The sequence below is a fragment of the Capra hircus genome, chromosome 2 (genome assembly GCF_001704415.2).
Source record: "Capra hircus breed San Clemente chromosome 2, ASM170441v1, whole genome shotgun sequence".
NCBI lineage: Eukaryota > Metazoa > Chordata > Mammalia > Artiodactyla > Bovidae > Capra > Capra hircus.
This window is the reverse complement of record NC_030809.1, coordinates 130,571,629-130,585,804: the sequence shown is the minus strand read 5'-3', so window position 1 is coordinate 130,585,804 and position 14,176 is coordinate 130,571,629. Positions and strand designations below refer to the sequence as shown.

The window sequence follows — 14,176 nt, the reverse complement described above, 5'->3', positions numbered from 1 at the left end:
TGGTGGGGGAACCAAGATCTGGTAAGCCACACTGCGCAGCCAAAAAGAAAGAAATCAGAGCTACAGATCACCTTCCCACAGGTGTGGTTAATGCTAGACCAGCACACACATGCTCAAGGAAGGGCCTTAGCTTTCCGGCAAAGATTGACAACGGATATGTGCAACAGATGTTTACAGAATATATTGGATTCTCTGTTCTATCCAGTTTTCCCCCCAATAAGCTGGCACATTGATAGATCACATAAATAAATAGATCACATTGAAGATGACTGTTTTCACTGCATCGTTATTGATAATTTACATATTCTGAAAATGTTTATGTGCACAACATGCTTTTTTCTTGAACTATATTCTATTTTTCCATTCTGATGAATATCAGGCAGCACTAGTTTCTGGGGTTTGGTTTCTAATGTGTTTTGTGAAGAATGAACTCACTTTGACTTAAAAATCAACCTTTATAATTAGAATATATAGCTCGAGGACCCATGAGCAATCACAAAGCATGCACAGACTTTAAAAACTATGTAACTTTTTCACTAAATAAGTTGTTTAATCTGCTGTGTGCAACGAGATACCTTTAAATAGCCTCCAATTAAAATAAATAAATTAAAAAAAATAAACTAAAAGTTTGACTTACCATGATTCCTTTGTAATTGCAGAAAACCAGAGGATGCTGCAGAAAATCTTTTGGCCTCAAGAGGGCGTAGGGCAGAAAGGAGATGGCTGAGAGTTTGGTCTCTGCAGATGGTGGAACCATCTCCTCAACCAGGGCTGCTAAAGAGATAGGAAAAAGAGGTCTCACCCACCTCAGAGGACATTCAACATGGGATTCTAGTAGACCAACGACTGTATATATTTAACCCTGGTTTTTGAAGTGTAATAAATACCATGCAAAAACTGCTATCCTCTCCTGTCTTACCGACAGAAGTAAGAGTTATGTTAGGTGAGAGTATTAGAGGGAACTAGAGACATAATTAGTGGCAGAATCAGAGAGTTAGAATGCGAGAATAAGAATATAAATTTGAGAGAGAGTTTCAGAATGTGTGTATGAGTGTGGATGTGTGTGAGTGTGAGAGTACATGAGTAGGATGGAGCCATCGGGGCTCCGGGCTTTAATTCTTGTAAGAAACATAAGCGTCACTGAAAGCACATGAACATGGCCAAATTATGCTTCAAATTCATAGTTCTAAATGTTCTGCCAAAGGCTATATCTGAAGATTTTTGTTCCAGACAGGAAACAAAACTAAGCACAACCCCCTTTGCTCTCCCTAATATTTCAGTGACATTAACTTATCACCTCTAAACTCATGTTCTAAAGAGCTTTATTAATTGAGCAGGAATTTTTCCTGTCTTCAATATTCTACTGAAGCGTTTCAAGCAGCAATAATCGCACAAAATCTCACACATTTAACTGCTGCATGAATATCATTCATTTATTAGCATTATGAACACATAATGGAAAAATGCTCCCCCAAAGAGGAAGGTGAATGTTGACTGTCAGTAGGACAAAGCTGTCTTCAAAAGACAAGAGATGTGGAAACTAGGTTCACAGTTGGGCTGTGGAGCCCATGAGGACGGAGCTCATCTACGTATGTGTAGCCACAGGGGCCAGGTGCTGGAGGAGGCAGCTCAGGAACGTCTCCAGCTGCTTCTCTGATCTGTACGCGATGAGTCCTCCCTTGTTGGCCCACTGATCAACTCCAGCAGCGCCTTCGTTTCCCATGTGATATACCAACTGTGGCAAGCCAAGCCCCGAGTCAGGGTGTCTTTCCAGGCATTCTTTTAGGTCCACCATCCCCCCACCCATGGCCCTGAGGATGGCGTGGGCAGCACATGAGTCCCACTTGAACGTGGTGTCTTCTGAGAAGATGTAAATGTCGACGAGGCCGAGGACCACACAGAGGCTCTTGTAACCAGCCCCAGCTGCCGGGAAGATGCGCTCTCCACACACACGTGACAATGCGCCCTTGATGGTCTCCTTTTCACTGGTACTAATGACAGCTGAGAACGGGTGGGAGCCTTCAGAACTGGGGTTTTGGGTCACGTGGCTCTGCGTTTCACTGTTGTTTCTTGCAGAGATGGGAGGCAGAAGGGAATGGATATTGGTCCCCAAGTAAGAAAGGCCCCAGTAGCACTGTCCTTTCCACCTACGGAAGAGAACGTTCAGTTTGTGGCGGCAAGTTATCACATTTGTTTTTCATTGCTCCTATGGGTTCCCAACTTCATGTGGGAAATACATAACATAGTGAGTCTCAAGGCCCTTAAGCCTAGAGATAGTTATCAGATAGCTAATTCATTTCTAGAAGTCACTCCCTGGGCATGTTGCTGCCTGTGTTGTTGCCAGTTAGGAATGCTTTCAGTTTTTTTTTTTTTTGCATTATCACATTCATCTAGGACAGTGCTAAAATATTTGTGGGATTTCTGGCTTCTGAGAACACAGCAAAGTGTCACTGCCTCTTTTGGCATTTAAAGTGTAATGGGGATAACTATGAACAGATACATAAGATTTTCAATCCGCAAATCTTCTACAACCCTGAATTTTTTTCAACTGGTAACACCTTTTCATCCTCCAATTCACTAGCTTTACTTTGGCTTTAACATCAAGAAAGATGGACTCTTTTTTTTGGTGGGGCGGGGGGGCAATGACAAAAATACCATCTATCATCTCTCAGTGTTTAACTTACTATATATGCTGGATCATTTCTTTCCAGAGAAGGAGACTGAGGCTTAGAGAATGTAAGTGTTGAAGAAAGAATGTGAATCAGTGGTAGAATCTGCCATCAAACCCAGGATCTGTGCCACCAACTACTTTGTCAACCATTTCTAGGTCATGATTATGTCAACGTCCAGTCCCACTTATTTTTAACTTCTTAACGACCCTTTAAAGATAACAAATACTTTCAGTTTGGAAGAAGGCAGGGAAGATGAAAAATATCAACACTGCAGAGGTGTAGTTTATGACTATTAAAGAACAAACAATTCTTAGTTGCTTGAAGCAAGTCAAAATTTAATTAAAAAATACATAGTTTTACATGAGTAGAAAAAACTGTCATCTATTTCAGTAAAAAGCTGAAACCACAGGAGAAAAGCTGCTTCTACTTGAATCCTGCCATGCTCTGGAGTCAACCCTGTCATACTCTGATCCGTAGACCGTAGATCAGGGTAACCAAAGGCTTGGCCACCCTCTATGCTCTGCCAACAGTCCACGGGAGTGTGAGGAAGGAGGAGGCAGAAAAGAAAGTGATACTGATGTTTTTTTTTTTATAGGGAGAGGTTCTAATCCTGGCCATACCTACTTATCGTTTCGTTAGATCATTTTCACATTTTGGTGTGAAACCCAGGATTGAAAATTAAAGGACCATTAATTTAAACATGGAGATTTTTAGTAGGAATGCCAAATGTGTTGAGTCATGGGAATGTCACATGGAGAGATAATCCTGACAATAAGCAAAGCTGAGGTTGTAAATTCTGAAAACCATAATATGCCAAAAACATTCAATTTTTACCTGAGGGTGTGTAGGTCTTGTGACACAAAAGGTGGTTGATGACTCCCATGAGAGGCACCCCTGTCTGTAAGTCATAGACACCAATTAAAATAGTGACGCACTGAAGTCCACTGGGGAAGATTCCTTGGTTGGGGGTAATGTCGGCGGAACCTTTTATATACTGATACGTTGAATCTGAAAAATGAAGCAAATCTGTTAGGATTCACGGAATGATTATTTAGAAGATAATGATGAAGACACCTATAAACCCTGTGCTAGATCGCGTCTCTCTAATTTGGTAACAGCTATAGTCTAAATGTTTGTGTCCCCCCAAATTCTAACCCTCAAAAGTTGATGGTATTAGTAAGGGGGGCCTTTGGGAGGTACTTCAGCCTTGGGGTGGAATCTCATGAATGGAATGAATGCCTTACAAAAGACGTCCCACAGATATTCTTAGTCTCTTCCACTTTGTGAGTACACTGTGTGTGTGTTTTAGTCGCTCAGTCGTGTCTGACTCTCTTGCCACCCATGGACTGTAGCCTGCCAGGCTCCTCTGTCCCTGGGATTCTGCAGGCAAGACTACTGGAGAGGGTTGCCATTCCCTTCTCCAGGGATCTTCCTGACCCAGGGATCAAACCCGGGTCTCCTGCATTGAAGGCAGATTCTTTACTGTCCGAGTACACAGTGAAAAGACGGCCAATTATGAATCAGGAAGAAGACCCTCACCTAATCATGTTGGCACTTTGATACTGGACTTCTCAGCCTCTGAAACTGTGAGAAATAAATTCACCTTGTTTAAAAGCTACCTAGTCCATGGTACCTTGTTATAGCAGCCCAAATGGGCTAAGATAATAACCAATCACGTTCTACCTTTGGGTGCCACTTATACGGAATTATTATTTGACGTTTTGTACTTCACTTTTAAGCTGCTTGTGTTTCATTTTCCCAACCATACATAAATTCTTGGACAAAGGGGACATGTCTGTAATTCCTGTGGCAGTTAGCATGTCTTCCTTCCCTCTTGTGTTGTTAATTGCTCAGTCATGAACAACTCTTTGTGACCCCACCAGGCTCCTCTGTCCATGGAGTTCTCCAGGCAAGAATACTAGAGTGGGGAGCCGTTCCCTTCTCCAAGGCATAACACCTAGCAAATGGTAAGAAGCACTCAAATATTCATCACCACATCAAAATGATTTAAAAGGTAATTGCTCAGGATAACTAGGGGGTTCCTTTGAGCTCTTACTAATCAGAGAACAGGTCCACCAAGGTGGTTGGGAAAGTCTCCTTCCAGGAATCTGAATTCCATTCCATTTGAATTCCATCAGGGATTCCTTTTTACTTGTTTGTTTTGTCCCTCAAATTAGGAGGAAAGAGACAATGGTGTCACAGGAGGAAGAAGCTCAGATAGTAAAGCATCTGCCTGCAATGCGGGAGACTTGTGTTCAATCCCTGGGTCAGGAAGATCCCCTGGAGAAGGAAATGGCAACCCACTCCAGTACTCTTGCCTGGAAAATCCCATGGACTAAGGAGCCTGGTAGGCTACAGCCCATGGGGTCACAAAGAGCCTGGGAAAAAGAAGCTAAGGAGTAAGGTTTCTCCTTAAAAGATGTACCTGCCAGCAGCTGACTGCCAACATCTAGTGAATTAACAGCCAGTTAAGGATGTGCCAGGCACAAGATCCAAAGAGCTAGCTAACAGAATCAATTCAGGATAAAAACAAAACAAGGTTTCAGTTCCTCAAAAACTGTAACTGAGGCTGATTTACCTTTAGGCGATAAAAGATTCTGGAAAACATTCGTAGTCTGCATAACAATCCATTGACTGAATGCTCTACTGCTATGATTAAAGGCATTCCAATCACACATCAACGTGCTTGTAGGGGAGAGGGTGAGGGGAGTTTGTCTCCTCAGCTTAATGACTGGTCCCAGTTGTGTTGGGTAGGCTATGCCAGGAACCTCAGGGAAAAGTGGGACTTAGACCTAGGGCGTTATATTAATGACATCATTGAGACAGGCCTACAGGTTTAAAACAATGAACTATAGATTATGGTTCTACCATGCTGCTGCTGCTGCTAAGTCGCTTCAGTCGTGTCCGACTCTGTGCGACCCCATAGAAGGCAGCCAACCAGGCTCCGTCGTCCCTGGGATTCTCCAGGCAAGAACACTGGAGTGGGTTGCCATTTCCTTCTCCAATGCATGAAAGTGAAAAGTGGAAGTGAAGTTGCTCAGTCATCTCCGACTCTTAGCGACCCCATGGACTGCAGCCCACCAGGCTCCCTCATCCCTGGGATTCTCCAGGCAAGAGTACTGGAGTGGGGTGCCATTGCCTTCTCCAATGACCAAAAAAATAATGGTGAGGTATACACAGGATTCACAAACTGACTGCTAGGAGTCACATTCAGTTGTGTTTTGCTTGACCTGTACAGTGGTTCTGCTTGTTTACTTACTTAACTGAACTAGGAGCCAGGAGTTAAATTGTGAGAGCTCATTTAAAAACCTGGATTTGTGTTTTTATTATTTTTAAATCTGAAGATCTGCACTGTACTTCCAGATGGTAATAATCTGCTGGAGCTGAATGTTCTCAAGATGCATGTGTGTTCAATTAGTTATAGCTGCTATCATTTCATTCTTCTCTCATAGTTAGCAGTCTGGCCCCTGAGGTCTCTCAAAAATGAGTTAATTCAGTTTTATATATGTGCCTCTATGTGTGTGTGTGTGTGTTATAAATATATGAAGTGAAGTGAAGTCACGTCACTCAGTCGTGTCTGACTCTTTGCGACCCCATGGACTGTAGCCTACCAGGCTCCTCTGTCCATGGGATTTTCCAGGCAATAGTCCTGGAGTGGATTACCATTTCCTTCTCCAGGGGATCTTCCCGACCCAGGGATCGAACCTGGGTCTCCTGCATTGTAGACAGACGCTCAACTCTTCATTTATTTATTTACTTAGGCCCCAACGTGTAGCTTGTGGGGTCTCAGTTCCCCAACCAGGGAATGAACCCAGGTTACAGCAGTGAGAGTCGTTTATCATTTTAAAACTTCAAAAATTTAAAAACTTCTAGGAGAGTTAAACCATACCCTCAATTTTCATTTTTCCCACACCTCCCCCACCCCTCACAGAAAAAGGATTACTAAGAAGAGCAAACAGACAAAAGCAAACACTCTCCCCTGCTTACCTATAGGATCCACCCAGATTCCCAAGATGTCCTGCGGAATGTTGATCTCTACTGAATCCAGAGCTGGGTCACTGAAGAAAACGTCCTGGTGCACAACCTTGGCTAAGGCCTCAGATGCCAGTTCGTTACCATTGAGGACTTTGCTGAGAAGAGCTACTGTTTCTTCTTCTGTTGGACCCAGTCTCATGATGATCTTTTCCCCTAGAGTAAAGACAAACTGAAGACCATTACATCTCAGGTTTCAGCGGAGAAAGAAGAGGGGATTGGGAGAAGCAACTCAGATTAGGTGAGGACAACACAGCCAGCCCGCTCCACTATTCATTTTTTCTTTTTCCTTAACACCAAAACATTTTGTATTGGGGTACAGCCCAATTAACAATGCTGTGATAGTTCCAGGTAAACAGTGAGGGGACTCAGCCATACATACACAGGTATCCATCCTCCCCGAACCTCCCTTCCCATCCAGGCTGGCAGAATATTGAACAGAGTTCCCTGTGCTATACAATAGGTTTCTGTTGGTTATCCATTTTAAATATAGCCCACTCCACTATTCCAAACTGGAGAATCCCACGGACAGAGGACCCTGGTGGGCTACAGTCCATGGGGTTGCAAAGAATTAGACATAACTGAGCGATTAACACACACACACACACACACACACACACACACAGGGACACACACACACACACAGACACACACACACAGACACACACACACACCACAGACAGACACACACACAGACACACACAACACACAGACACACACACACACAAAACAAAAAAAAAAAACACAGACACACACACACACAGACACACACACACACACACACACACACACACACACACACACACACACGATATCCAGGCTAGTGTTTCCTAATCTGGCTGACCGCCAGAATCACCCAGTGGGCTTCCTAAAGTCAAAGCTGATTCAGAGGTCACTCAATCACTTCACAGTGAGAAATGAATTCCAGGCACCAAAGGGCCTTCTCTCCAAAAACAGTTTCCACATGGGCACATGTACAGTTTTTGTATCCAGTTTAAGGCAGCTCATGTTAAGAATCCTGAACCCTGAGTCTTTGATAATCTTCTATGTCTTTTACCTTGTGGCTTTTAATATCCTGGAGGTCACCCTAGGGGTTCACGTTTGAATATGTCGATTGAAAAGAAAAGAGTTTTTAATAAGTACACAGAAGGGCTTCTACCTCCCTCTATGATGCTGCTTTTAACTAAAAACTGTCTATGCTCCGTAAGTATAAGATGACGTACATTCATCTTTAAATGTGGTAAAGCTGTAGGACTCTGAATCACATACATAGAATAGCTCTCCTCTGTGAAACCACTGGAAATCAGGATGTAAGCAAAGCTGCTTCTGCAATTGAAACCCCACGTTACCAACTCCATGTGTTTGCCATCACTTTAAAGATACTTCTTAGACCCTTGCTTCATCTGGTTTCCAACCCCCCCAAGCACAAATGAGAAAAGAGGCTCTCCTAGGAGATTTACCAACAAAAAGTGACAGCAATGCAGAATATAAATTTTTAAAAATTAAGAAAACATGGCACTTTGGGGCTCCTGAGGTATCTCGACAAACACTCCTAGCTAACCTAGCCATTCCAAGAACCAGCAGCGTTGCCATCACCGGAGTGCCTGTTAGAAATTCAGAACTTCAGTCCCCATCCCAGACCTGCTGAGGTCTGACAAGGTCCCCTGGTGACTCCTGTGACTGTTCGAGTTTGGAAAGCACACTGTGAATCTATGACAATGATGATTCTGAAACAGGAAGAATCAGTCAATTAAGTTTAATTCAAATTAAATGAGATTGTTAAAGTTGGGGAATAATGTTAATCACCACCACTTGCTGAGCAGCTACTCTAGGCTCAGTAAAAGCCATGGGTTCACTCAAAGGAGCAAACTGTATCACATTACTCCACTGCTTAAAATTTGCCACTGAATTCTCATCATACTTAAGGAAAATCCTTCCTTTGAACTTCCATGATCTCATCTTACCTCATCCACCAGCTCCTCCTTCACCATGGGTCTCTGCCCTCCAATATACTAAGCCCATCCTCTCCTTCAGTTCTCAGGAAAAGGTATGTGGAATGCATTTCTGCCCCTATCATTCTAGATAAATATTTCAATAACTGTTTATGATGTAGCCAAATATAGATTTTTAAGTGTAGGATTTCTTACGGGTAAGTCACAGGTGATTTTTTAACCTTAAGTTTAACTGAGCTTTCTCTTTCTTTTTACTGAGTGTTACAGCACTATCTTAATACACAGCCCATGAAATGACAACTTTTTTCCAGAGTTAATCCAGAAGTTAGTTTTCTTTGTAAATATGCCTCTAGATGTTTAACTATTTGTCACATGATCTGTTTAAAGTTCACTATTTTAATCTTCTACCATTAAACAAACAAAACCCAGGCAAACTAAAAACCGCTTCCCTCTCTGAAAAAGGGTCAGAGATTTTGCATTTTTCTCTCTACTACCAGTTCAGTCCAGTCGCTCAGTCATGTCCGACTCTTTGCGATCCCATGAATTGCAGCACGCCAGGCCTCCCTGTCCATCACCAACTCCCAGAGTTCAGCCAAACTCATGTCCATTGATTCGGTGATGCCATCCAGCCATCTCATCCTCTGTTGTCCCCTTCTCCTGCCCCCAATCAGAGTCTTTCCAATGAGTCAACTCTGCATGAGGTGGCCAAAGTGTTAGAGTTTCAGCTTTAGCATGGGGGTCCATCAAAGAAGAATTTGGCTCACAGGAAACCAATTAGAGTTAAAACTTGGTGCTAAAAGGAAATTTTAGGTTGTCCAGCTCCCTTTACAGAGGTTCTGAGACCAGAGAAGCAGTGAGGTCATTCAGGGACAGGGCCTTCTCTACATTCTCAGCCTAGGTCTGTGGACTACCCAAAGTGTCAGTCACTCAGGCCTACGTGACTCTGTGTGACCCCATGAACTGTGGCCCACCAGGCTTCTCTGTCCATGGGATTCTCCAGAGAAGAATACTGGAGTGGGTTGCCATTCCCTTCTCCAGGGGATCCTCCTGATCCAGGGATTGAACCTGGGTCTCCTGAATTGCAGGTGCCTTCTTTACTGCTGACCCACAGGGGACGCCCATGGGCGCTCCAGGAGGTCCACAAATGGGTCTACTTGACCTGAGATTGTCTGCGCATCTGTGTAGGTCTGCATCCTTTGGGGGGCATCTATAACTTCCATCAGATTCTCAAAGGGCCATGCAACTTTCCCAAAGGTTAAATCATTGTTCAGCGCTACAGAGTTATAGCTAGAACACACGTGAACTTGCTAAATATTTCTAAGATGCCACATCTCTGTCTTACATGGCAGGTTATCCTGAAGTGCTGAATGAAGTTTAACATTCAAATACATTATTTACATGAAAGGCCTCCAAACATTAATTTCATGATGTAAGTTGAAAATAAAAATACCACATGATAATTAAGTTATAAAACTACATTAAGATTCTCGTACTTACCCAAATCATTAGTAAATTCATTGGATTCTTCTCCAAAAATCTTTTTTCCCAAGCCTGGAAACTGAACGAATTCAGAATATGACAAGAATACAAAACAGCAACAAAAAAAATCCCACATTCATGTTCAATTCTGAATAGATTTCCACTTTATATTTCAAACTAAATAGCACAAGTAGGTCAGAAATTTGGAAGTTTACAATTCCGGAAATCAATCCGAGTGTAATAAGTGAAGTCAGATTGGTTCAGCACTTTTCTAATATCAGTAGTTTTCTAATATTTTCCTGCTCCTTTGCTCCTTTAGACAGTCCAAATCATGGTAGAAGTCTGGTTTCCTTATGTTCTGTTGAGTTTGCAGAAGTCCTTCTAGAACCTGATCCTTCTAGTCAAGGGCCATAAGCTAGAATGTTTACAAAGGAGATGTTTTAACTGCTGCTCCTACAAAGTAGCCAAGCAACTTGTACAAGTTAATGTTACCAAGTACCTAAGATGATTACTTGAGACCAGATAGAAAGGAGCAGAGGATAACATTTAATTTTGTTTTCTGCACATGTTAAGGTATCATTAGCCATCAGGCTAGGAAGGTAATGTAGCAAAAAAGGGGAAATATTTTATTTGCCAACAACTTATGCATCAATATTTTGATGGAATGGAAAAACAAACAAAAAGAAACAAGCTAAATAGGAAACTTGTCTCATCTCTGTATGACCAGGAAGCCTTCAGACACATTTTGCTTCTGATTTTCTCTGTATTAAAGGTAATTTCCCTGAAAATATGTACTGAATTATGGTAAGAGTACAATTCTCAGGCAATGAAAGCAAGGAAATGCTTCAGATATTTGAGCTCAGTTATTCACAGATGGTCAATAGATGTAACCGTGCCCACAACTACTTGTTATTTTTAACTCTTTTGAAGAACAATGCAGTCACCACATACTGGCAGTGAACCTATAGGTCAAGTCATCAAAGGCTGATGCTCCAGCCTCCCAGTTTGCCTAGAGACCCTTTCTGAGGCTGTAGTACGTAAGAAAGAGTCGTGACACTTCATACATACCAAAAGTGAATATCATTTATGTGTTCATAAATCCTGGCAGATACTCCATGAATGAACAACTGCCTGAACTTGTTATAATGCTCTGAGGCAAATATTAGCCCACAAAACTCACACTTCTAATCCAGTTGCTCAACCATCCCTTCCACCCAGCTCTCTTGATCAGTAACAAAAATAAATTTCCTTCCACTGGATCCAGATTGCATAGGGCATGAAAAAGAACAGTTTGTAGAAATTTCAAGGAGTCATTTAGTCTCTCTTCCTACCTGTGGTCAAGGACTCACTTAAATGATTCTAAACAATTCCTAACATTTTGAAAATTTCATAGAAACAATTCCAATATTTCGTAGGGCTTTCTGACATAACATTCTATCCTCCCAAATCTAAAAGAAAGGTAATTCAATTATTATATAAAAGGTAATATAGTATCACAAACAGCATAGACTCTGGAGTTGGTCAGCCCATGTTCAAAACCCAGCTCTACTATTCATTTGCTGTGCAACCCTAGGCAAGTCATTAACCTCTGTGTCTCCCTTTTCTCTTCCATTACATTGAAATAGTTCTTAACCTCGTAAGATTGTTATGAGTTAAACTAATACATTTAAAGCCCTTAGATAAGTACTTGGCTCACAGTAAGCATTTACAAGTCCCTGCTAATGTTATTGTTTGCTATAACTGCTTATGAATATAGTTTATTTACCCTAGTCAGCTTAAAAGACCTAGAATTATAATCATTGTTAGTTACAAACAACGTTTTCCTACTAAAATAAAGAGAAACTTTATAAGTCTCCAGAACCCTATGAAGCTATCACTGAGGCAACCATTAGGTAAATGACTATGTCAAAAAGTGGGACTTAATATTATCAAGTTAAAAAAAAAGTTATAAAACAGTATGTTCTCATTTCTTTAGAGTTAAAGTAAACCTGCCATGCACACACAGAAGGAAAACATTCTAATATTTAGCAAAACAGTTGTGCTTTTCTCTAGTGATAGAATTAGGATTATTTTTCAACATCTAAGTTTTTCCTGTAACACACATTTTAGTAATACTGCAGTCAAAATAAGGAGAGTGGAAAACCTAAGAGTTTTGTTAGAAACATGACACAGAAGGTAAAAAGCAGCAGAGATCTATATCTGTGGAGAAGTCAACAGAAAAAAAAAAAAAAATAACAAAAAAAAAAAAAAAAAAAACTAAAAGATTGGTGTTTTTGATCTCGGTGAATGAAGTTTGGAGGATATCTTTTTTTTTTTTTTTTTTTTTTTTTTATTTTTTTTTTTTTTTTTTTTTTTTTTTTTTTTTTTTATTTTTTTTTTTTTCTGAGTTCTTGTTTGTTAGAATCCATGGTGCTGGGGGGCAGGTTGTGGGGAGGAGGAGGTGAGCTATTTTATGGGGGGAACCACAGGGGCAAATAATTTGCAGTTACCTTGGCTGTGCCATTCCTTACCTTGTTCTCCATATTCTCTTTGATAACTTCCTGTACCAGTACATCAGCCAGGGTCTTGAAATCAACTGCAAACTTCTTGTTCTTTTCTCCCTCTTTCTTTTCTTCTATCAGCAGCTGGAAGAGGGCTTCCTGCTGCCTGCACGCCCGGGCAATGTTGGCAGCTTTCTCAGAGACTCGGAGCAGCTCTTGGAGGATATCTGACATTTCTGCACCGGGCTGTTTGGTTGCAGCAGCTGGTGGAACAGGCACCCACCCGCTGAGCTGTCAGCTGGGAAAGTACAAGAATGTGAAACGGAAAGCAGTTCGGAGAGTGTGAGTCAACCTGTCAGCATGTCTGAGTGGCTAGTAGAGATCACAGTCACAACCTCAGGTGGAAGCTTCACCTAAAATTTGAAACTTATCTTTCAAGATCAACATACTTATAGTCTCAAATTCATTAGACAAAAAAACTGATGTCTGGGTGAAAGAAAGTCTCTAAATGAGAGTCTATACTATATTTACCAAACTCTAGACCAATAGGTGAGTGGATACACGAGCACAATGTTAGAAGGAAAAGTCAAGTTCATGCAATGACCTTCGAATGAGCACATGAGCTTGGCAACATTATTAAAGTAGTGCCCTTTCTTTCACCCTTTGGGGGAAGAAGGAAGAAGTGAAAGGGGGTTTATCCTATCAGTCTGGGAGTAACTTTGTAAAGTGCCAAGCGCCACACCAGCAGACATCTCAGTGTCCTGCAAGACTCTTGAGACCACACTTGAGCTAGCAGCCCAGGGGATGTACCAACCTGCTCCCCCCTTTTTTTCCTATTAAAAATGTCCCACTAGCTGTGCTGCTTACAGCAAATTTAAATAATCAAATGAAGTAAAACATGCAACTTGCTGGGATCTGAAAAGTTCTGGCATCTAAGAGGCATGCTACAATGCCTTGACATACCTATTGGGTAAATAGCAGGGAAACATTTCTCTGTTTCAATAGTAGCTGCATTTTATGGAATGCTTTAATAACTCTTATCTCATTATTATGAGAATTACTGTGAGGATTATCAGCCTTATCTACAGTCAAGGAAACTGCAGCTTGGAGAAGTTAAGCAACTCATTTAGGTTACATAAGACTAAACGGCACGGCTCAGACTCCATCGTACACAGAAGCTCACGCTCTTTATTATCCTAACAAATACTTTACTTCTTAAAACAAACAAAAAAAATCCCTTAATGGACTGTAGGAGGCTGACAACTAGTACAACAGTGAAGATGTCAGTGCCGTGGAGTGAGCTGTGAACTGTCATAGCTGTGTTGTCTTAAGCAAGTCTGCTTTAAAAATCATATGCTATTTTCTTAAGATAATGGGCCAACCATCATAAGAAGATATGTCCAACCTCAATAGTAATAAATGGCAAGTGAATAAAACAATGAGACACCCTACATCTCTATTAGATGGGCAAAACTGTTTCTAAAGTTAACATTCATTCTTCCAGGTGTGGTGAAACAGATGCTGACATTCTGCTAATGGGCACGTAAAAATGTGGGTTTGT

At 41.4% G+C, this 14,176-nt stretch overlaps 1 protein-coding gene across 1 annotated transcript in view; it reads right to left on the bottom strand.

Moving 5' to 3' along the window:
- Positions 1,407 to 14,176, bottom strand: part of INPP1 (inositol polyphosphate-1-phosphatase) — a 29,901-nt gene continuing 17,131 nt past the window's right edge. The window contains 6 exon segments of the mRNA XM_018065617.1: positions 1,407 to 2,147; positions 3,507 to 3,540; positions 3,543 to 3,680; positions 6,660 to 6,860; positions 10,154 to 10,214; positions 12,646 to 12,913. Of these exon segments, the coding sequence (XP_017921106.1) occupies positions 1,586 to 2,147; positions 3,507 to 3,540; positions 3,543 to 3,680; positions 6,660 to 6,860; positions 10,154 to 10,214; positions 12,646 to 12,849 (1,200 nt within the window). The 5' untranslated portion in view covers positions 12,850 to 12,913 and the 3' untranslated portion in view covers positions 1,407 to 1,585.